This window comes from Rosa rugosa, chromosome 5 (assembly GCF_958449725.1).
Source record: "Rosa rugosa chromosome 5, drRosRugo1.1, whole genome shotgun sequence".
Taxonomy (NCBI): domain Eukaryota; kingdom Viridiplantae; phylum Streptophyta; class Magnoliopsida; order Rosales; family Rosaceae; genus Rosa; species Rosa rugosa.
The window spans coordinates 55,984,742-56,009,725 of record NC_084824.1 but is presented as its reverse complement, the minus strand read 5'-3'; the positions used below and the strand labels follow the sequence as shown (position 1 = coordinate 56,009,725).

The window sequence follows — 24,984 nt, the reverse complement described above, 5'->3', positions numbered from 1 at the left end:
AGCCCAGGCCCTATTAACAACCCATGCATTCGTTCTCTCTCAGGTCGACTTTTGGCCCATTAGCTCCCTTGAAATCGCAACGTCTGTGGACCCATGGGCCTCACATTTGCCCCCAAGAAAAGAAAAAAAAAAAAAAAGAATTGACCGGACCAAACCAATGCTGTTGAGAATTTGAGCAGTGCTGCATATCTCAAGATTGGCAGTCACCCACAACTAAAAAGTTAAGAACTTAAATTCGGATTCTGACTCTCACTCTCTCTCCCCAAGCTTAAGCTTAGGCTTAGCCATGGCGGTAATGATCCATTCCACTCTCTCTGATTCGCTTCCACATTTCTACTTTTTTTCGATTTCAAAACTGTATGGTATTCTTTGTTGTTGTGTAGGACTCGTCAGGGACGACCCTGATGGATCTGATAACGGCGGACCCTTCCACAGTATCAGCTTCTTCCACCTCCTCAACGACGTCGTCTTCGTCTTCCGCGCCTCCTCCTCCTCCTCCTTATGCGGCTTCACCCCCACCGCCCAGAGGCACCAGCCCCGGCTCCGCTCTCGGAAAGCCCGCTGTCGAGAAGAGGTCCAAGAGGGCGCAGCTTATGCAGATCCAGAACGACACCATCTCTGCCGCCAAAGCTGCTCTCAATCCCGTTCGCACCAACATCATCATGCCCCAGAAGCACAGGCACAAGCAGAAAAAGGTCTAATCCTCTCTTTCTTTTTGCATCTGCATCTGCTTTTGATTTGATTTGGATCGCATGCATCGCAGTTCTAATTAGCATGTGTGTAATTGCAGCCTGTTTCATATGCTCAACTTGCAAGGAGCATTCACGAACTAGCTGCTTCCTCCGATCAGGTACCATCTTCTTCAAATCTCCTTACTTGCTTCTTCTCTCTCTCTCTCTCATGCAACTTGTGTGCTTATTTCTTATTCTTCATTCTCAATAGAAAAGTTCCCAGAAGCAGTTGGTGAATCACGTCTTTCCCAAGCTCGCCGTCTACAATTCTGTTGACCCCTCTGTCGCTCCTTCTCTTCTCATGGTAACTATACTTCTTCAATTGTCTTCTTTTACCATCCCATCTATCTTGTTCATGCTCTTATCTCTGCCTTTTTTTTTTTTTTTTTTTTTTTTGAAAACCACGACTTTTATTGTTCAAATAGAGTGATATAATAGATGTGGACAAGAGGTTCAAAACAGAGTAAGGCAGTTAAAAAAAAGAAAAGAAAATTACATCAAACTGCAGCTAGGATTCACACAAACACCCTAATCAAAGCAGAACCCTATACCACAGTGGCCTTTATCTGGGAGCAATATTAGTGTCTGAAAGCCACAATTACTCCACCTCCAAGGGTATCTGCACTACCACTTCCCAAGTAAGGATTTATTTCTTTCTCCTAGATTTCCAACTCCCAACCCATTCTCCTCCCAGCTTCTCTGAAGAATCAAGTGAGGCCAAAAACTATTTTTAACAGCCAGCTGTTTCCTTCTAATGCTTGTGGTCATGTAATAAATGATAATTGATAAATGCATTGCATGGTTCAAGACAATTTGTTTATAGGTTTTATTTCATTTTATCTGCAGCTCAATCAGCAGTGTGAGGATAAGAGTGTTCTGCGATATGTCTATTATTACTTGGCCAGGATTTTATCAGATACTGGTGCACAAGGTGTAACCACAGGCGGTGGGATCCCAACTCCAAACTGGGATGCTCTAGCTGACATTGATGCTGTTGGAGGGGTAACTAGAGCTGATGTTGTACCAAGAATAGTAAATCAGCTCACTATAGAGGCTTCAAATGCTGATGCAGAATGTACTGTCATTTTTAAGATTACTAGTACTCTTTTCGGCTTCTTTTTATTTAGTAAATATCATGATTGTTAGAGTAGTTTCTAGTAATATGTGTCTATAAGAAAAATCACTGCATAAAGTTCTACTTCATAGCACATACTAAGGACACAGTTGATCTATCTCAACTATACATGGTCTTTGAAACAGACAAAGGGTGTGAAGTAAACTTGTTTAACAAAACTCTTTAAATGCATGCTTTTGCATGGACAATCTTATTATATTTCTCTTTCATTATCAACTCATTCTTATATGAGCTAGAGAATTTGGGAACATTAGCTTAAAAAGGGAAAAAGTAATTGCATTATCTCTCTGTGTATCCTTTCATCGATATTAGCGGCTGTTCTTTTTATAGATTATGTTTATTTATGTAATCAAAGTTTTGACTTAATTTATGTTGTTCTTGTTGTTGCTGAAGTTCATGCACGAAGACTGCAAGCTTTGAAGGCTCTTACATATGCTCCATCAACAAATTCTGAAATTTTGTCCAAATTGTATGAAATTGTGTTTGGCATTCTTGATAAGGTATGTTGTTGGTTTATCTCACAAAAAAGGAGTGGTTACGGTCTACTGCTTTTATAAGTTATTGCTTATCTGTATCTCCACCAGGGCTTGGGCCCAACACACGGTTGTAATGAATATTCTGCTATAGTTGGAGCATCCAACACAAAACCAATAGGAATCGATGGAGATGCCCAATGACCTCATATTTGCAAGTCATAGAGTTCCCAATGCGGAATTCTACATTCTCCAACACTTGCTATAAATTTTTCTCCTTGGTATCAATGTACCAGCCAACTCTTTTTTGGTAGGAAAGGATTATACAATTTAGGGGGCAATTTAGTTGGGACTGTGTATCTAGAGTTTATCCATTCTCATTAATAATGTCGTCTTTTCTATATTACATTAAGAAAACTGAGAACATGTGTAATTTAAAGATGAGTTCTAGGTGTGCACAGGCCTGTTGGAAGTCACCTCTGCGTGTGCAGAAGCTAAATATTTGATTTTGAGACTTGAGGGATACAAAGAAGAGTTCAATACAAAGGACAAGAAAATATCATCATTGCATTATTTTTGATTTTCCGGTTTCCTTGAAGATATTCTTATTACATTAGTGTTCTATACTGCATTTTTAAGTTTCTATTTTTAACAATATCTGTTTATATATTCTTATTAATCTCTAGGTTGCTGATGGCCCGCAAAAACGCAAGAAAGGTGTGTTTGGGACTAAAGGTGGCGATAAAGAGGTAAAATTTATCTGTTTCGAATACTTTATTTTCTGCTTGAAGGCTTGGAATGGTGGAATCCATTACTTGTTCTGTACTGTCAAACTAGATGGTGTGAAATTGGTGATTTTCCTGATCATCGAGAACTTTATGAGTTATGAATCATCAGTCAGTCATGAACTTTTCTTAAGGGTAAAGCTATATATATATATATATATATATATATATATATTGTTAGAGAAAATCACTCTCCTACATTGATTTCCTCTCCACAATCAAATCTGATTGTGTAACCTCTCCACAATCAAAACTGATTGTGTAACTGTAGATTAGTTTTTAATATTTGTATTTATAGCATTGAATTAGTGATTTCCTCTAACATATATATATATATATATATATATATATATATATATATATATATTCTACTATGGATAATGGGTAACTGTTCTAGAGTTTCTGGTAATTTATTGTTTTGAAATACTAGGGTGAACTGTACAACCCCCCTGAGTTTTAGTGCATTCTCACTATCTTCTAGGCTTTTTTTTTCCCCTTCTCATTATTGAATTTTGTTTCCTGTCGAAAGAAATGATCAATTGGCCTCAAAATTTGAGCTTGTAGATGGTACTTGCGGTTCAAGTCATGCATGCATATCCATTGTTCTTGTTCCTTAGCTTATGGTCGTATGAATTTCTTCGTTGAGCTGAAGTCTTCCTGTTTTTAAGCTAATCTTTGTTTTATTTACTTGTTTCTTTTTATTTTTCCAACTTCAGTTTATCATCCAAAGTAACTTGCAATATGCTGCCCTAAGTGCTCTTAGAAGACTTCCATTGGATCCAGGAAACCCAGCTTTTTTGTACCGTGCTGTTCAAGGGTTTGTATTCTTCATTCTGGTAGTCAGTTTATCATTGCATAATTTTGACTATTTTGATTTCCTTGTATAAGTTCATGTGGCACATCTTTCTGGTTCTGATGCATGTATGCATTTTCACTATGCATGATTTGATTACTTGGAGCACCTTGTTTTGATTGAATAGTTCTATTATAATATTTATTTCATGTCCTTTTTGTGCCTTGGATCTGTTTTTAGGTTCTCTATTACTCCGACATTGATTTTAACTTTTTCTAGCTACTAGCCCTGGTATCATTTGTCTGTGTTGTGAAACCAGTTATCTGTTTCACTTCAGGGTGTCATTTGCTGATCCTGTTGCTGTGAGGCATGCTTTGGAAATTCTGTCTGAGTTAGCCACAAAAGACCCTTATGCAGTTGTGATGGGCTTAGGTGATATTTGACTTTCAAATTTCTGTGTACTTGTTATCATGATTCAATACGAAACAGAGCTTTTGTGGTGTTTATGCTTCTAATGGTTTTGACTATATTATTGCAGGGAAACATGCAGAGCCTGGAGGTATTTTTCGAATCTCTGTTGTTTTATCCTCTACTGTATTTAACAATTGTGTCTGTTGTTCTAAGTAACTTGTTTCTTAAAAAAAAAAAAAAAAAAAAAAAAAAAAAAAAGACCAAAAGAATTATGTTTATGTATTTTCAATAGAAATCAGTTATTTAATGACAGATTTACTTTGTACTTTTTCTCTACTTTTATAAAGGTTTATTTATTGCCAGGAAGAAGAATTCACATGTGATTTAATTATGACGGTGGAATGTGTATGGACTGTAGTTTGAAATACATCTTCCAGCCAATATCCTTATAAACTATTGATTAGAATAAATGTTTGTTTATACAGTTTCTGATACTCATCCAACTTGCCGAATATATTGTTTGTTCTGGTTTACTTCTGAAAACAAAGCAAAAAAAAAAAAAAAACTAAGGAGAGAATAGTTTTGTTCCGTTCCAGGGTCTGTCTTACATTGAAAATTATGGAATGATTTCAGGTCCTGCCTCGTATGTATGGTCTTAAAAAATTGTGTGTTTAGTGCCAATTTAGAAGGCCTTTTCATCTAGGAATTCAAATTATAAAGTAAGTTGTTTGTATCAATATGCTTGAACATCCCTTCTCACTGCATCTTATGATTCCTTGATTTTTCTTGTATATACCAGGGGCTTTGCAGGATGTTCTCCACTTGCATGATGTTCTTGCTAGAGTTGCTCTAGCTAAGTTGTGTTATACAATTTCAAGAGCGAGAGCATTGGATGGTAACTCTAACTGAAGATCTCTCTCTCTCTCTCTCTCTCTCTCTCTATCTGATGCAGGACCAATACGTAAACTGTAGAACTAAGGATGCTATAGAGATAATCTGCAGTAGACTAAGAAAACAGAAGGATAACTACTGGAATCACACCAGTAGGGTCTCTAGGCGTCACACCCAAAAGACTTAGGCATCACACCTAAGGTTAGGTTGCATCACACAAACCTGGAGAGAAGCAAAAGCTTTCAATTTTTATTAACTCAAATCTGAAAATAAAAGACTACAAAGGCCTCTATATATAGGGAGGCTAAGATAATTCTAGAATAACTAGGAATATCCTTAAAGAATCCTAAAGAAATAATCCTAATAATTATAAGAATCCTAATAATAAAAGCCTAGATTTATTTGAACTACTTTCCAAATCCTGACTTAAAATATTCCGTTTGTATTCTTCATCACTCTCTCTCTAAATTTATATGTGTACACACACACACATAGACCACGTATATAGATAGATAGGATACACACATACAGCGTACATAAGTAGTTTCATTCATTGTATTTGTTTTGGTGTAAACTGTATGATTTATATCCTTTGTTTCTTGAATGTGCTACCTCTGCAGACAGGTCTGATATTAGATCTCAGTTCAACTCTGTACTCTATCAACTCCTCCTGGATCCCAGCGAAAGAGTCTGCTTTGAGGCAATCTTATGTATATTGGGAAAACATGATAACACAGAAAGGTGTGTCGCTTAGGTTTTGATACTTAATCCCTTTTTCACACCAAAAGGTTTTAATTGGATGGAAATATAACCGTCTTCCCCAGTTCTATTCGCCTACTTATTCACCCCAGATATCATTTTTAATACATGTGCTTGTTTATAATAGTTTTTTTTTTTTAATGTAGGACTGATGATCGAGCTGCTGGGTGGTACCGATTAACTAGAGAGATTCTGAAGTTGCCAGAAGCACCTTCTGTGAAGGATTCCTCCAAAGATAAAGTTCAAAAGACGAGGCGTCCACAGCCCCTTATTAAACTTGTAATGAGAAGGTTTTAGGATCTCTCTCTCTCTCTAAGTTGCTTGTTTGTTTTTGGTATCAGAAGCTATAGGAACTTAATTTTTTTCTACTTTTTTATTTGTTGAAAAAGAAACAGCTTTTAATGGAAAATTATAAAAGCATCATGCAACAAGACTGAGTTAGAGCTGCGGAAGACAGAGAGCAACAAACAAAAAGATCAACTTCCACCAAACCAGCCTAATAAACTACAGCTTCTTTCCAATCTTAAAAAATAGATGCAAGAGTGTAATCTTTTAATTCCTCAAAAAACTGAGGCCCACTAAGATGCCCGGAACCTAAACAGATCAATCACCCCAGCCTCCTTAAACTACTTTTGCCATAAAATAAAGCTACTTCCAATGCACAAAAGATGAACAACAGTCCCCTGTGACTTGCACATACCACACCTGAAACAGCTGCTTGGTCTTCTCTGTTGAGGAAGCTGTTGATAATTGGTGTTGAGAGGTTGTCTATGAAGCTTGTTTTTATGTATAGGATTCTGGTTGAACTTGATAGTTTCTCAGTTACTTGGTGTTTTCTAATACTGTTGATATTAATTCAATTATATTAACTTCCTGATTTTGTTTCAGATTGGAGAGTTCTTTCAGAAGTTTTTCTAGGCCAGTACTCCATGCAGCATCAAGAGTTGTGCAGGAGATGGGAAAGAGTCGGGCTGCTGCATTTGCTCTAGGCATACAGGATATCGACGAATCAGTGCATGTTAATACATTTTCTGAGACTCTTGATTCACGCGAGATAGATGGTAGTGAAGCCTCACATCCTGAGAGTAATTCTTCTAACTTTTTTGCTTTGATAGAAATTCCTCTTAACTTTTCATTTACTACTCCATATATCTCGCATATCATCTTTCATGTATGTTCCTCGATTCTTTATCTAAATTCTGAAATCATTAGTTACATTGAATGGCCTTTCATATCATCTTTCATGTATGTTCCTCGATTCTTTATCATAAATTCTGAAATCATCAGTTACATTGAAAGGCCTTAGGAGAGATTATGGGGTTTATTTCTGAAGAGAAATGATATTTTGTTAATGAAGAAAAAAGAAGAGAAAAGATAACAAAGTGGAAGAGTGGTCAAGGAAGTCTGCAAGAGCAGGAAGTACAGGACACTCTACTCAGTCTAAGAAGCAGAATACTTAAAAAGCAGAGACTTCTAATCTTCAACCATAGTGCCTCAACTCACTGCTGCTTTCCATCCGACTATAATAATGTACCGAATAGTTCCTAACCGAAGCCCAAAGATCAGACCAAAAGAACTTGATCCCAATTTTAATACACACCAACATGAATGGTGCCTCTAGTTCGCCGTGCTCGTATAACCCAAACAGAATGCCAGTAACATGCATGCTAAAGAAGAATTCACTTCATGGCTCTTTCCATAAATTGAAATTTTACTGAATTGATAAAAATATAGGAAATAAGGATATAATCGTCCTGTACTTTGAGCTAAAGTCCTTGGATATATATAGGCTTTATATCTTTTGCTTTCAATTTACTTATTTAGTACATTTATATTTTAAAAGGGTGAATAATTGGTATAAGGGATTGTAATCTGATCGTGTTCCTTGATTTCCTTTCCACTGCCTTTATTTATTTATTATTATTATTATTATTTTTTTACACATAGGTATCCGAAGAACCTCTTCCTTACCTACAGGGGTAGGTGGCAAGGATACAATAGCTAGTTTGTTAGCTTCATTAATGGAAGTTGTGCGGACAACTGTGGCATGCGAGTGTGTTTATGTTCGAGCAATGGTTATTAAGGCATTGATCTGGATGCAAAGTCCGCATGATTCGTTTGATCAACTAGAATCTATAATTGCATCAGAGCTTTCTGATCCAGCTTGGCCAGCCACGCTCTTGAATGATATTTTACTCACTTTGCATGCTCGGTTTAAGGTATGTGGTAGAAATGAAAGTGCCATTTTTAAGAATTTCATCGGTACAGAATTCTTCACATTTTACGTGAATTAGTTTTAGCCAACTTAACTAACTTGTTCCCATCTGCTTACCATGCTAGTGTGTTGTTGTTTCTGTTGAAATCGGTTTATGTTTTTTGATTTCCACTTGTAGTCTATTTTGGTTATACATGACTAAATCTTGTCTTAAAATAATGAGAAGTAAAAGTACCCACTTATAAGTTGGGAGCTTTCATATCTATAATAAAAGAAAACAGGGGTTAGCCTTTAGAAGTTTACTGAGTAGGAATAGATCATGAAGATACAAGAATGCCTAAAGTTCAGATCAAAGGAGAGCAGAACAACTTTGCGTTCTATACAATCAAGGTTTCAGGCTATTCTAAAGCTACTAAACTGTCAACTGACAGGCCCCCTGTAATCCAAAAAGACAAGGTGTATTGTTGGAGTGTGAGTATAGATTTTTTGAAGATACAGTGGAGGATGTGGATTTCTTTCTAGTGTCATATGGAAAAATTGTTTAAGGAGGCAGGAGTGGAATGGTCAAATGCTTTAATGAGGATTGATTGTTTAGCGAAAAAGCCTAATGCTTTCGATAAGGTAAAAAGGCTAAAACTCTGGGGATGCGGGGTGTTAGCTGTAATCTGGGTGGTATGGATGGAAAGAAACAGAAGAACGTTTGAAGCCTATGGTGGTGCGGAGTTGGACGAGTTGTGGGAGAGAGTTAAGTTATGGGCATCTCTCTGGGCCTCTATGTAGAGGAGTTTAAAGATTACTGTTTTTCATCCATTATCTAGATTGGCAGGCTGTTGTAGTGTAGAACTCTGTCTATTATGTTATAGTATCAGTTGAGCATCTCATTCTGTTGCTCAATCTATCTATCTTTCTTTTGCGGAATTCTTGTCCACTTCTTTGTATTATGCTTTTTGTTTGTCTACATAAAGTGTTGTTTTTTTTTTTTTTTGGATAAGCCAATGATTGATTCTCACACCAGACATCTGACCAAATTCAAAGAGGGGACCACCATTCACCACCTTATACCTGATAAGGGAGGGTTAGTCCAAATTCTAAGTCAGCTTCTCAATTTCTTGGAAATTTGTTCTTTTATTTTTTTTATTGGTTGTCTAAATATGTCGTAGGGAATGCTTCCGAGAAGGGGTAGGGGGTTCTTTAGGAGAGTAATAGTTCTTCTTGTATTTTAAGGGATTGGAGACCAATAGTTTAGGAGTATTTTTAATTCAGCAAGGAATGGGTGTAGCACCTGACATGCTATCAATAATAAACTTGGAGTCGCTATCAATAATAAACTTGGAGTCAGTCACCTTCAACAACAATGTTTTGAAAACCTTTGTATAGAGCACTTTGAAGACCATCTGTAAGGGCCAAAGCTTCAGTAATAATAATAGAAGTCCTTCCCACATTTTTGGCAGCCGCAGTACTAGGATCACCATTATGGTCTCTCATAATGAAACCTGCAGCAGCAGTAGAAAGATGATTTAGTATGGTTAGTCTACAAAACAGGACATTGAGATGGGTAAGGTGGTCTAGCACTATCTCATGTCAATTTTTGACTTTTAGCTTGCATTATCAAAATCACATTGGTAAGTACCAAGAACATGTCTGAGGATTTCTCCTACTGTAACTTTGTCTAAAGTCAAAGCTGGCTGCCATTTCTGATGTTTTATTGTAAATTTGAGAATTCTATTGTCCTGCTTTAAATTTTGAAATTAGATTCTTGTCAAGGGAGTAAAAGAGATAAAGTACATTAGATTGTGGCATTTGGTTTTACTATTTAAAATTGTAACGAGTGAATTCACATATATGCATGTGTTCTGTGTGCACATGGGTGCAAACATTAGTATTGCTCCATTAAGGGACTGAATCATTAGTATAGAAGTAGTGAAGCACTAGTCTTTGGAAGGAGGAGGGGAGATTAGTATCGCCATGTGTAACTGATCTTTCTATTAGTGCAAGAAATTGATGGTGCACAAGGATTCTAAACTAACTCTATTACTAACTCTCTACTTAATAAACTCTTCGTTAGTGTGCATCCACGTCTTTTGTCCAAAAATAACCTATAGTTATCTTATTTCATGAGTAGTTAAAACTTCTTTTACATCTTATCAATTTAAAAGAAGTTTAAATTTGTTTGATTAGGCAACTCCAGATATGGCCGTTACTCTTCTTGAAATTGCAAGGATCTTTGCAACTAAAGCCCCCGGGAAGATTGATGCTGATGTACTACAACTACTGTGGAAGGTATTTCTTTTTTCCTTCAATCATCACCTCAGGCACTTCTTAGTGATTACAAGTCCATCATATGTTTGTCTTCAAGTTTAATTTTTATTTTCATGAGCAAGTTTTTTTTTCCATTCGAATTTTTGTCTGTTTTACTTAGTTTTTTTTTTTTTTTTTTGGGGCTACAGCTGTTACTGTTTCTTGATTAGATTTGTTATTTACTTTCATACAATTGACTCACTTAGGATGATAAGGTGCCTTGCCACACTTAGATAAGCTAGGATCCAGTAGATCTTACTTTGTCAGTGGTTCATAGTTTACAGAAGTTGCAGTGTGCAGATAGCATGCAGAGTATACTTATCAATAACTGGGTCCGATAACGTAAAATGGAGCTGAAACCTTGAGATTTCTTCATTTGTTAACCTCAATGCTTTGGTGTCATTTCAAGTTCAATGGTGAAATTACCCAACTGAAAAACACTGCAAATGGCTCATGTTTTCAAAACTTGTAATGCTAAGCCATTTTTACATAGAGAAAGACCATTGAATTAAAACCTTTTTGCGTGGGTCTGAGTTGTGGACCTGTGGGTTGAGACTTGAGATAAGGGTTGATATGTGTGAATAATTGTCTTTCCATGTAGAAGGATTAGTTTTAAACAGAAGGTATAGTAATTTTCACTTTTTGGTCAGTTCAGCACAGAACTTGTCTTCCTTTTCTCTTTTTCAGTTTCTTCTTGTCTTCAGCATTGTCGTTTCCACTCAACTTTAAGATTTAATGCCCTGCTCGTTCATTCAAAGAGTCTATCATTTATTTCTCTGTTTTTTTTTTTTCAAATTTTTTTCTTTCTTATAAATGTCTCTGTCATCTAGAATTTCCTCGGTACTCTCATGGAAACATTGTTCATTTGTTGATCGCAACTGGTATATGTCTTTGTCTGATCGATTGCTATTATTGACTCATTACATTGTAGACTTGTCTTGTTGGAGCTGGTCCTGATGGGAAACACACTGCATTAGAAGCGGTTACCATAGTTCTCGATTTACCACCACCACAACCTGGGTCAATGTTGGGCCTTACATCAGTTGACAGGGTATCTGCATCTGATCCAAAGGCAGCCCTAGCCTTACAGAGATTAGTACAAGCAGCAGTAAGCATCTTAATGACCAGTAGATGCTCTATTTGCTTCTCTTCGATTTTATTCATTAAATAACATACATGATTTCTGTCTCTATTGATTTCTGAATAAGTGTACTGTTAGGTATGGTTCCTTGGAGAAAATGCAAATTATGCTGCTTCTGAATATGCTTGGGAATCTGCAACCCCTCCTGGTACCGCATTGATGATGCTAGATACAGATAAAATGGTTGCTGCTGCCAGTTCCCGCAACCCTACTCTAGCTGGTGCATTGACTAGGCTACAGAGGTGTGCATTCAGTGGCAGCTGGGAGGTATTAGGTTCTACCTCAGTGTCATTTTTTTTTTTTGGGGACAAAAACTGAAATTTACTACCCTCTATCAATAGTAATAGAGTTGAAAGTTTCGCCTCCTCCTGTATGGGTCTGAATATCGTGGGTAAGGGGTTGTAATGATTAGTTGAGTGCATATGTCCAAAGCATTGGTACATTGTTATGGTAGTTAGATTTGGCGGTCCCTTAGTGTGCATGCAGGAATAATTGGAACTTTCATTAACCGATTTTTCTTTGAATCTTTTTTTTGTTCCCTCTACCATGTTTCTGGTCCTGTCTATTAGAATTAGTGTATCCTACCGAAAAGCAATTGGTAATGGGTGGAGTGGACCAAGTTCTTATATATTATTATGGATGGCTTAGAATTCCTGATGTGGGCTTCTACATTCTCCAACTTGTCCCCTTAGGCCCGACTACACATTGGTGCGGTTGTATCAGAACATGTATGTAGATCTCCCATGGCGTGATTGCATGTCCAGCCCTGCACATGGTTGGAACGAATAGCTAATTGCATGTTAGCGACCAATTGGCAGAGATGCCTAAGAATTTATAGATTATTATGCAAGGCTTGGAATCTGAATGTGGGGTTCTACAGTCCAACAATAATGAGTTTCCTATATTTAAAAAAAAAAAAAATCATCAACCATTGAACTCCCCCACTGCTTGTGTGCTCAGAGCCTTGCACTGTGGTGCATGCATGCACACATTGTTTTTGTGTAATGCATTATCAACAGGAGTTCTCTCTTTATCCTACCAATAAAGTGTGGTTTCTATTCAAGAAAAGCAAAAAAAAAAAATTGAAGCTGCAGTAGCATTAGGCATTAATAAAAGAATTTCAGGAGTAGAAGCGGAATAGGAGGGGGAGGAGACAGGACAGGTGAAGAAGCAATGATAAACTGAGGACTTAAACAGTAAGCCTATGGCCTAGATAAACTGAGGTGATAAACATGAGAAATATTCTGAGATAAACAGTAACCTTCCCTGGATAGAGATAAATGAAAATACATCAAAATGACCACAAGGATAGAGACATACATCCAAGTGATGGATGAAATATAGTCACATCAGTTCGCATAATATATATTCATTCACTTTAGATTTGTTACTCTCTTACGTTTTTTATTTTTTATTTTTAACCTGTTGGTTTTTTGGGTTCTCCAGGTTCGGATCATTGCTGCTCAAGCTCTCACAACTATGGCAATAAGATCTGGTGAGCCTTTTAGGCTACAAATCTATGAATTTTTACACACTATAGCAGAGGGCGGAGTGCAGTCTCAGTTTTCTGAGATGCATCCCAGTAATGGAGAAGACCAGGGAGCTAGTGGCACAGGCCTCGGAGTTCTAATCAGTCCCATGATAGAGGTTCTTGATGAAATGTATAGGGCACAAGATGATTTGATCAAGTAAGCAGTTTCTTTCTTCAATTGAGGTTTTTGAAGTATTCATACTAATTTGTTCTGTGGGTAAATAGGGAAATGCGCAACCATGATAATGCTAATAAGGAATGGACAGATGAAGAGCTTAAGAAACTCTATGAAACCCATGAAAGGTTGCTTGATCTTGTTTCTCTGTTTTGTTATGTTCCAAGAGCAAAATATCTGCCTTTGGGGCCAATAAGGTACATATTCAATTTAAGTGCTTTATTTCTTTCATTGTTATTCTTTATGGTCAAATTTGAAAGAATGAGTTCAAAGAAGCTTTATATTGGTGATGTGGCCACTACTACCAAGTATCAACAGTGAAAAGTGTTAAATATTACCCTTAGAGAAATTAGCAACAAAACCACACTGAACATTTCATAATTAGTATTAACCCAAAAGAACTGTAGCAAACATGTAGATACTCTTGATATTTAGCTACAGTTATCCATTTTATATTTATTATTAACCAAAAAGAACCGCGATAAATATCTAGATATTCTTGATATTTAGATTCAGAGCCACGTAGATTCCCACTTACAACTAATTTCTTTTTACAAATCACTATTATGCAAGAACATGTTTTTCTCAAGAGGTGGCAGATGGACTTTGGTTCAAGCTTTCCTTAGTTGCCTTCCAACTTATTACTTGTCTCTGTCCTGCATTCCATCTTGTGTGTGTGTGTGTGTGCGTGTGTTTTGGTTATTGGGGTGGGGTGGGGAGGGGGGAGGTCTTTGGATAGTAAGATACTGGCAAAGCCCTTTGGGTCTCAGTTTTGGTGGTTGTCAAAGACTTTTGGCTAAAAGAACCTTTTGTCCATTATGTTAAGCCGGCGGTTTCCTTGTTCTTGTAGGGTGATTTGTGTGATTCCTAGTCCTGATGCTGATATTATTTGTTTTGTAGCTCTGCTCTTTTGTGGACTACTTGTCCACCTTTTTTGTTTCATTCTTTTTGTTCACTAAATTCCGTTTCTCTTTAAAAAAAAGAAAAAAGAAATCACTTTTTATAAAGTATTAACCTTGTCAAATGATCAGCTGTCAGAAGGTGTTGAGTGCGGGTTAAATCTATTTTGGTTTGAATAGTGCATGTGGTTTCTCATTTTGGGTTTCACTTTTTTCTATATCTGCATTTCTTATCCTCTTTTGTTCATTCCTCTGCTTAATCTTATGACAGTGCAAAACTTATCGACATCTATCGCACTAGGCACAATATTAGTCCATCAACTGGTTTGAGTGATCCAGCTGTTGCTACTGGAATTTCTGATCTTATGTATGAATCTAAACCAGCAGCTGTAGAGCCTGATGCGCTTGATGATGACCTTGTAAATGCTTGGGCAGCAAACCTTGGTGATGACGGACTGTTAGGAAATAATGCACCAGCAATGAGCAGGGTAACAAATATTTTAATATAATACTGTAGTCTGAACTTTTGATTTCTTTTGAAAATTATGTAGCTGAAGGATAGAATGAGGGGATTGAAATTGCCACCCCCCTTTCTAACAAACCAAACCCCCCTCCAAGAGTAATTTTCTAATGGACATGTGCATGGAGGGGGGTTGTGTTTTGTTAAAAAGGGGTGCCAATTTCACCTCCCTAGAATAATACCTCTCAAATTAATAGTCAAATACATCAAATCTTGACTCTGAGTGAGACATTTGTCTAGATCTTACCCTCGTGTCTCTATACATATACTATATAATTCAGATATGAAAGATCTATTAGCATCTTATTATAAGTTTCTTTAGATATACTTGAGACATCAGAAAGTAATTACCTCGACTCTTTGTTTATACTTTGTCCTTTACATTGACAATAGTATGGTAAATGAACTTGTGTTGAAATTCAAGGCAAAAAGCTTAACCAGAACTGCACCTGAAGTTACATGGTCAGTCTAATTCTAGGATTGCCATTTAGTGGCCAATATTCAACTGGTTGCTATAAGGATAAAATAAAAAGTAAGAAAAAACGCGGTTGACCTCCATATGACTAGGACCAGCCACAGCTGAAGGTGTGAAGTGGTTTCAGGTTTCATCTCAGGCTTCTTGGAAGTACACAGATGGTCAAAATTTTGAAATCCAGAACAAATCCTACTTGCATGTAGGGGGTAGGATAGCTCCAGAAGCAAGTCTGAAGATGAGTGGAAGAGGTGGCGTGCCACACATGGCATGCATGGGAGGATAGTATCTTATTTGCATGTTATCAGGGGGTGATTAAATTCGAAGCAGAGGAGGTGCACATAAAGGGTTATCCTTATAATCTACTCACTTAGGTCCAACAAATGGTAGGCATCCCAAATGCCAGAAGAGGAATAAAGGGGTAGTGCCCATGTCACTGACTATCCAGGAATCTCACTGTTGGTAATAGTGGATCAAAGTTCAGTCACATTCTGCAGATGAAAACAAAAAATTTGAGGGGTGACTAGAAGCTAGGGAAAGAAGGCTCAGTGGGCCATACGCTTGCAGTGATTTTCTCGGACTCTAGCTCAGAAGAATGTTGTTGGCAGGCCCAAAGTTGTTGCAACTCCGAAATGTGGATAGAGTTATGATAATGGAAAGGAAAACTAGCTATGGGTTTTAGGCATTTAACTCGCATAAGTTAGGAATCTAAGACAGTAATCATGTGTCCTAAAGACACCAGGACAAAAAGAATAAGGCCGCTAGCAAGTAGACCTGAAAATCATTTCGTTGGGCCTTTATATTGGGAGTTTAAATATTATCCTCTTTCATCTATTATTCTTTATTGGTAGGCTGTTGTAGTTTAGGACTCTGCATGGTATGTTATTGTGTCAGTTGAGCATCTAATTTTGTTGCTTAATCTGTCTCTCTTTCTTTTGCAAACTTCTTGTCCGCTTATTTGTATTATGCTTTTTGTTAGTGGATAAAAAGCTGTTTCTTTTTCAAAAGAAATAATAAAGTAGACCTGAAAATCATGTCTAAATTGGTTTAATTCCAGAAAATACAGAACGATTCTATTAGATGCTACCATGCCTTTTTATTATACTTTAAACTTGTCTCCTGCATCAGTTGTTGTTTGGTAATTTAAGTGTTTACACACAAAACCTAAAATAAATAGAGCATCTAGTCTTTAGCAATTCGATATTTAAGTGTTGCAGATTTGAGAGGGTACCTCCTGTTCTGGTCCCCAACACCGGCTGGCTGGCGGTATGTATGACAAGGTCTAGGGTATCTGTTCCCCGTCACGGTTTCGAACTTTAAAGTTCAGAAAATAGCTTCCTTGATTTAATGTTGTGAATGATATTTTGCATAGATGATTGATTAAAGGTCTGTTTTTAAAAAGCGAATTTTAGATTCTATTGTTCAACTTTTTATATTTTACTTTGCATAGCATTTTCAGCTTACACCTTGAGTGTGTGATTATTTCACATCCACTTCCTGTTAGGTTAATGAATTTCTAGCCGGTGCTGGAACTGATGCTCCTGATGTTGATGAGGAAAACATCATCTCTAGGCCGTCAGTTGGTTACGATGATATGTGGGCAAAGACCCTATTAGAGACTTCAGAACTGGAGGTATGCTTTTAAATAGCATTCTTCAATTTGCACTGTATGCAATAGAGCTGGAGTAGCAATGCATCTGAGGAGGTTGTAACTAACTATAATCAATTGAATTGCAGGAAGAAGACGCGAGGTCATCTGGGACATCTTCACCTGAATCAACAGGCTCGGTCGAAACTTCCATATCATCGCATTTTGGGGGAATGAATTACCCTTCACTTTTCAGTTCACGGCCGGTATGAGATGCATTCATTATTTCTTGCTCTGTTTTTCGTCTACATTCTAGTATTCATGCTTCTGATTTTTCTGTTCACATGCTTTGGATTTGCTAAGGTTCTAGTACCAGGCTTGATTATTTTGGCTCTAGAACTTCAATACAGTAATTTGTCCTTAGGTGGTGTACTCTACTTTAACAACTAGCCCTCTATAATTGTAGTTGCTCATATAGGCAAAAGAAAGCATATCAGAGTGAATGATTCAAGAGCTGCGTGCTTTATATTCTGAGTTATAGTCTATTTTCATGTGTGCATTAAAATGGCCCAGCCTTTGAATTGATTTGATGGCTGGGACTCTAGAGGGGCTCATACCGGGGAGAAAATGGGGAACCCTTAAGGTCAAAAGATGTATGGATGGACTTTTGCTTATGGCCTTTGTTTGAAGTAGAACTGTATCACGTAATAATCTGAGAAAAATTTTGCTTCTGGTTTTGTAAGCAAAAGAAAAGTAGCCTGTGTGATGAATGTGTATTTTTTGTTTAAAGAGTATAAGTAAGGGTCAAAGCTTTAAGTTCGTCTTTTTGGAACATTGTCTAAGTATACCCTATCTTGAAAATGGTCAATTAACAGTTCGGATACTTGTTGCCTAATTGATCCCTGAATATTACTGGTTACTAATGGACTCTTCCTTGACATAAATTATAGCATCTGCAATATAGGATTTAATGTTTGGTTAATTAATTACTTGTAACAGGAGAGGTCTGGAGGAAGCAGATATAGCAATCCATCTATGGGGGGTCCCTCATTCAGTGAGGGTTTAGGATCTCCAGTTAGTTCTCATTGCCTTTCATATATCTAGTTTTGTATCCTGGACTGTCAAAATTGTGATTCTTCCAACTTTTATCAGATTAGAGAAGAGCCTCCGCCATACTCGTCACCTGCAACGCAAAGATTTGAGTCGTTTGAGAATCCCTTAGCCCCCAGATCCCAGAGTTTTGGATCCCAAGATGACGAACGCGTTTCTTCTGGAAATCCTCAACATGGAACAGCACTTTATGACTTCACTGCTGGTGGAGATGATGAGGTAATGGATTCCTAATGATCCAGTCTGGCCTTAAAGTATTGTTTTATGATCCAAGGGTGTCTCATTTTTAACCTGTCAGCACGTATATATTTGTAGTGATCCTATGATACAAAAGCTTACTGGATGACCTTTTGCCTTCCAATATGCAAGAAATATTGCCGTCTTTTCTCAGTCAAATTAGTAGGCCATTTTGAGTGCAAACATGGAGGTGGCTAAAATGTTTTTCTGTCGATGCAGTTAAATTTAACAGCTGGAGAGGAGGTTGATATTGAGTACGAAGTGGATGGCTGGTTTTATGTAAGTACAGGGTGCATAGGTTTAAACAATATTTGTGGCTTGTCGGTGCTCCAATATCTGGAAAGCAAGATTTCATCAATGTGTCCTTCCCCCTTTATGTTTTATTATTATTAGTTTGCCAATATGATTATTTGATTTGATTACGTGAAATAGGTTCAGAAACATAAGCTTGTATTGTATTCAGTGTATATACATGGTTATCCATTGGAAAGGAAAGAAATTGATATTCAGCCTAACCAAAAGTTCTGTCCCAAAAAGGGGTTCACTTGGACCCCGGGGTAGTAAAAGTTTCTACGCCCTGAATTGCATCCGTTTAGTTTTGCTGGGATCTTAATTTCCATGAAGTTTTCATTTAATTATTTATTTTGTTAATTACCATTTTGACTCGTTTCTACTTGGTGCTCCTTTCAAGTGAGGCAACATTTGGTGCTAATGCATTGAAATTTTTTTACAGGTAAAGAAGAAACGCCCTGGGAGGGATGGGAAAATGGCTGGTCTGGTCCCAGTCCTCTATGTTAATCAGGCTTGAATTGCAGATTGACCTGCTATTCTTGGTTTCGCACCGTCGTATATCAGGCAGTGGGCTTGCTTGTGGTACCTGGGAAGTTTAAATCTCCAGTTTGGTGCCCACATTAGTGAAACTCCTGGTACATCCAGTGTTTGAGCAGTGGGAGTCCCGTGAGAATCAGGCAGGATGTTGGTCATTGTTCATAGTTCTTGGTTGTATTATATGTTCACATTTGTTTATAGTTCTTGGTTGGTTTATATGTTCACGTTGCTATACTTTGATTGTGCTTTTGATTTTGTTACTACAAAAGGTGTAGACCCTATTTGAGTGAATGTTCAGGCAATAGTTTGCTCATTTTCGTTACATAATTTGGCCGTTTATAATGATCAAGTGTGAGATGCTCGCTTTAGTTCAAACAAGAATGGCATCACCCTGTATTACATTAAAGTTGGTTCAGGCAATAGTTTGCTCATTTTCATTACATAATTTGGCCGTTTATAATGATCCGAGTGTGAGATGCTCGCTTTAGTTCAAACAAGAATGGCATCATCCTGTATTACATTAAATTTGGCATCATCCTGTCAACTAGCACCCTATATATTTTAAGAAATGAATCGTCATTTTCAAGTAGCTTATCGTGTGCATGGTTCGTTTTGGCCTGTTATATATTGCAATCCGTGTAAACTGGTTTCCAAAACCACCGAACTATTGTTTAATCCCGTCTTGTCAGTTTCTTTACTATAAAACAGATTAATGAAACCCTACTCGAGGGTTTGATGTGTTTGCTACATGAGAGAAGAATCCGCAGCAACACATTTTTGTATGAACTAACCAAAATATCACTGAAATGCAAAATTGCACTATAAAAAAAAAAAAAAAATAAAAAAAAAAAAAATCTAATGTCTTTCTTTATCTTTTGAATTTTTGGAAACATTAACGGTAACTACATCACTTGGCTGCAGCCTGCTGCCATCATCTTCTGTTACAAAAATTTGCATGAATAGCAGGTACTAAACAACATAAGTGAACAAGAACGGGTGCTGACTGCAATCTATGCTAGTCCTACTATCTCAATTAGATGTCTCCTATGGGAATATTTATCTCGGTTTGCTCTCCACTGTCAACTGCCTTGGTTGGTTATTGGGGATTGTAATGAGCTATATAGTAGTGCAGATAAAAATGAAGGATCTTTCATTGGAAAATTTGGTGGTGTGAGAAGATGGGTTGACAACTCTTGAGGATTATTGATCTAGGCTTCCGAGGTGCTGAATTTACTTGCCAAGATAAAAGAGTTCAGGAGCGGTTGGATCGAGGATTTTGCAATGATTCTTGGAGAGTTTCTTTTCTTTTCCTCAAGCTTTTATCACTCATTTACCTAAGTTGAAGTCTACTCTGGCCATTGTCCTTTACTGCATCAGTCAATCTTCTGTGACTTCTAATGGTGGGATGAAACCCTTCAGATTCCAAGCTATGTTGATGAGCCACTGCGATTATGATAAATTTGTTCTTGAACAATGGCAAGAGTTATAATGGGGGTGTTCAACAAAAAGCTGATTGTTTGGTCAAGGATTTGCAGAAGTGGAATTCCAATGTTTTTAGTCATTTGTTTAAAAAGAAAAGGAGGATTTTAGCTCGAATTTCTGGTATTCAGAAATGTCTTGCTAGAGGTGATAACCCTTTCCTTGTAAACTTAGAGGTTGAGCTACAGAAGGAATATGAAACCTTAGGGGATCAAGAATCTATGTACTGGCAACAAAAATCTAGAGTCAAGTAGTGTTAGGATACTACAGTTAATTAGTCAGCGTGTTAATTAGAGCTACTGTTAATTAGTTTGTTATGGTGGTTTTATGATGAACTGTGGATGCTTGACACGTGTATATGTGTAAGCATCTAAGTGCTCAGCTCATCACTATAAATACTTGTAGTGCTCCTGTACTGATCATTATTCAGAAATATACGATCCTTTACAGCTTCATCTTCTTTGATTTCTCTCTAGCTTTCATGGTATCAAAGCCAGGTTACGATCCTGGGACCTGTGGGTTATGAGCAGAATGGCATTTCAGAGAGGAAAAACAGGCATATCAGAGAAACTGCTGTTTCTCGATCCTCTACTGAGGCAGAATACAGAAGCATGGCAGATACAACTTCAGAAATTCTGTGGCTTTTGCATTTGTTCCGTGACCTTCATGTCACACTGGCTGATGTTCCTGTGTTGCATTGTGATAACATCTCTGCTCTTGCATTGGCTACCAATCCAGTCTATCATTCCAAACTCAAGCACATTGAAGTAGATGTTCATTTTACCAGAAATCAGGTCAAGGCTGGCTCTCTCAAGCTTCAGTTTGTCACCTCCAAGGATCAACTGGCTGATCTCTTCACTAAAGGCCTTTGCTCACCTCAACATTCTTACTTGTGTTCCAGCTTGATGTTGCTTACTCCTCATCAAGCTGAGGAGGGGTGTTAGGATACTACAGTTAATTAGTCAGCGTGTTAATTAGAGCTACTGTTAATTAGTTTGTTATGGTGGTTTTATGATGAACTGTGGATGCTTGACACGTGTATATGTGTAAGCATCTAAGTGCTCAGCTCATCACTATAAATACTTGTAGTGCTCCTGTACTGATCATTATTCAGAAATATACGATCCTTTACAGCTTCATCTTCTTTGATTTCTCTCTAGCTTTCAAGTAGTTGCAGCATGGAGATTGGAAATTCTAGATTCTTTCAGGTCTACTATGATTAGAAGGAGAAGAAACAGAGTTGTGGGTTTGTTGAATATAGATGGGACTCTTTGTAATGATCTTGATGGTATGATGTCTATTGCTGCCAATTTTTTTAAAAAATCTATTCACCTACAGTTCTTTTGATGATCTAAGATTTTTTATTCCAATCCTTCTACCTCCCTTAAGTGAAAATGAGCTGAGTTGGATGAGCAGAAATATCACGAATTCTGAGGTAAAATCTGCCCTGTTTAATATTGGAAGTCTCAAAGCTCAGAGTGTGGATGGCTTTCCTGCTTTGTTCTATCAGAAACACTGGGATATTTGTAGAATATTCTGTAAATATTTACTTTCCTTGCACATATAGGTTTTGTCTCTCTGTATAATTGTAGGAGATCGTTTCCTATTAGGATTACTCTTGTATCACTTTATAAACCCTTTTCTTGGGGGTGAATATTATTGAAGTATTCCAAAGCACATTGAATTCTTACCATCAAAGCCAGGTTTTCCTGCACCGTATTCTTCTGAAACCCAAAACCCGAATTCCGAAGAACATACCTGAATTTCGAAATTTTGAACAATTCTTGAATCATCATTAATCTGACCATCATCACATCAATATTACCCCACAGTGACATCACTGCATCAAAAGTAGCCCACATCATCACCATATCAAAACTGCCATTATATTTGTCAAAACTGCCATACCTCATGTGTCGTACCTTTTTTGGTTGAATTAGTCAAGCCTTGAATTATCATCAATCAAACCTGTTCATCAGCCACATCAAAATTACCATACCCTTTGATTATTTTAGTATAGCCAACAAACCTTGCAAACTAGCCGACGAAGTTCTGTTGCTTTACTGCACACTTCTTTCTGATCACGTACCCGTTTTTATTTTTTATTTTTTGGTCAATGGAAGACGACGCTGCCACCTTTGCACTCCACAACATGCCTCCACCACGCCACCTTTCGGGTAAAACAAATCCATATGCAAATACAAAGTGTCCAGTCTGTGGAAATTTGGGTCATAGCAAGCAACGGTGCTATGAAGTAATTGGCTACCCTGATTGGTGGGATTTCACCAAGAAACCGCAAAAAAACCTTGAAAAAGCTGTCGTGGCTACTACAGAGGAAGAGCAATCATCTAATGCCTCCGCTAACGTAGCACAGTCAGGTATGAAGGGTAAGGTCTCTATGAATTGTTCTTGGATAATTGATACAGGTGCATCTGACCATATGACTAATGATCCCAGTCTCTTAGAAAAGCTGAAACCCTCCTCTCAAGACATTGTCTCTATGGCTGACGGTACTCCAACTCCGGTTACCGGAGAAGGTTCTGTTGTTCTGTCTAATACATTAACCCTTGAGTCTGTGTTAGTTGTTCCTTCATTGGCATATAATCTCTTATCTGTTAGCCAAATTATTTTAGGACTAGCATGTATTGTGACCTTTTATCCCTCGTTATGTGTATTTCAGGACATTCTAACTCGATGGATTCTTGGTTATGGTGTTAGAAGGGGGAAACTCTATTACTTGGACCTGACAAAGAGTGGAGAGCAACAGTTGTTAGGACAAGTGAATCAGGTCAATGGAGTAGAGAATGCTAAGGAAACAGTGTGGCTGTGGCATCGTCGTTTGGGTCATCTATCTTCTGGTTATCTTAAGAAACTACAACCTCAGTTATTTTTGGGTGTCTGTGATTCAGATTTCCGTTGTGATGTATGTGAATTGGCTAAGAGTCATCGAATTTCGTATTCACCTAGCCTTAATAAAAGTCCCATTCCATTTATGAAGATTCATTCTGATGTTTGGGGTCCTGCCAAGATCCCGTCTTTCTCTGGAGCTCGATATTATGTGACTTTTATTGATGATTGTACTCGTATGACTTGGGTGTCTTTATTGAAGAACAAGAGTGATGTGTGTTCCATGTTCAAAGAGTTACGATGGTGTCTACACAGTACCAACAACATATTCGAGATTTCCAATCTGACAATGGCGGAGAATATATTAATGGTCCTATGCAGGAGTTTATGCAATCTCATGGAATTCGACATCAGACTTCTAACTCATATACTCCTCAACAGAATGGATTGGCCGAAAGGAAGAATCGACAGTTACTTGAAGTTGTCCGTGCCTCTTTATTTGGCATGCATGTACCTCGTGAATATTGGGGAGAAGCTGTGAAGTCCGCCGCTTACCTCATTAATAGTACTCCTTCTCGGGTAATTGAATTTCAAAATCCTCAGCAGAAACTTCAGAAACTTTTGTCACTTCCTTCACTACCAAATCTTGAACCTCGCTTGTTTGGATGCGTAGCCTATGTTCATATTCCCAAGCCTCAACGCAGCAAGCTTGATCCCCGTGCCCGTAAGTGTATATTTGTTGGTTATGCGGAATTCAAAAAGGGTTATCGATGTTATGATCCTCTTACTGGTACTATGTATGTTTCTCTTGATGTTGCGTTTCGCGAATCTGAGCCTTATTATTCAGAGGGAGTTTTGGAGTCTTCCCTTAAGGGGGAGAGAGGTTGTGAAGGAAATCCTCAAGATTTATTTGCATTTGAAGAATTTGAAGAATTAGAAGCTTCAGAATCAAGATTTGGAGTTGGGAATTCTTCTCCAACTGAAATTCCAACTGAAAGCGAAACAGGAAACGAAAGTGAACAAAATTCTGCAGCCGTGGGGCCCTCCACCTGCGGAAAACAAAGTGAAGAAGTGTAAGAAAGGGCTACCGTGAGAAAAGAAAGTGGAAAGGAAAAAGGTAATGCTACCGTGGGGTCCGCAGGAGAAGATGGTGGTCTGATGGGAGGTAGACAAACTGATGGACCGGATGGGCTTGATGACTTGAACTCAGATGGGCATGAAGTCTTGAACTCGGATTGGCATGAAAACTTGAGCGTGGGGCCCTCGGATGGGCATGGTGACTTGAACGTGGAAGGGAGACAAGGTGGTAGAACTGTGGGGTCCACGGGTGAGAAGTTTTTTGACTCCACAAGCATAAGCCGACGGCTTGATTCCAGCCGTTCCTTTAGCTCCAACCGACCACTTGACAAGCTACACAAGACTGACACGCAACTTGAGAGTGACAACAATGCACTAATGCATCCGGGAACATCACAAGCTAACAGTGAACGGAATATTCAGGGCCCTCATCTATTAGAGTCCTCTCCCTTCTCTACATCACCAACTGAAGAATCCGCTGCTAGTGTTTGTGGTGACCTGAGAGGGGGGTCCCACAGCGCCGCGACCTCGAGCCAATGAGAAATCGACATGTCACGCATGACATCCCGATGACTCATCAACCCGAAAC

General features: G+C 37.9%; 1 protein-coding gene across 1 annotated transcript; it reads left to right on the top strand.

Moving 5' to 3' along the window:
* The first annotated feature begins 228 nt into the window (after positions 1-228).
* LOC133708135 (uncharacterized) lies at positions 229-19,581 on the top strand. Its single transcript, XM_062133593.1, has 27 exons — positions 229-292; positions 384-695; positions 791-850; positions 943-1,035; positions 1,578-1,806; positions 2,260-2,366; positions 3,026-3,088; positions 3,841-3,941; positions 4,255-4,349; positions 4,456-4,476; positions 5,128-5,223; positions 5,840-5,960; positions 6,125-6,268; positions 6,867-7,063; positions 7,926-8,197; positions 10,372-10,473; positions 11,423-11,599; positions 11,711-11,899; positions 13,079-13,320; positions 13,389-13,535; positions 14,509-14,725; positions 16,734-16,862; positions 16,967-17,083; positions 17,817-17,891; positions 17,970-18,146; positions 18,384-18,443; positions 18,898-19,581. Exons 1-27 carry the CDS (start codon positions 287-289, stop codon positions 18,970-18,972), a joined length of 3,624 nt encoding a protein of 1,207 aa, XP_061989577.1. The 5' UTR covers positions 229-286; the 3' UTR covers positions 18,973-19,581.
* Positions 19,582-24,984: the final 5,403 nt, after the last annotated feature.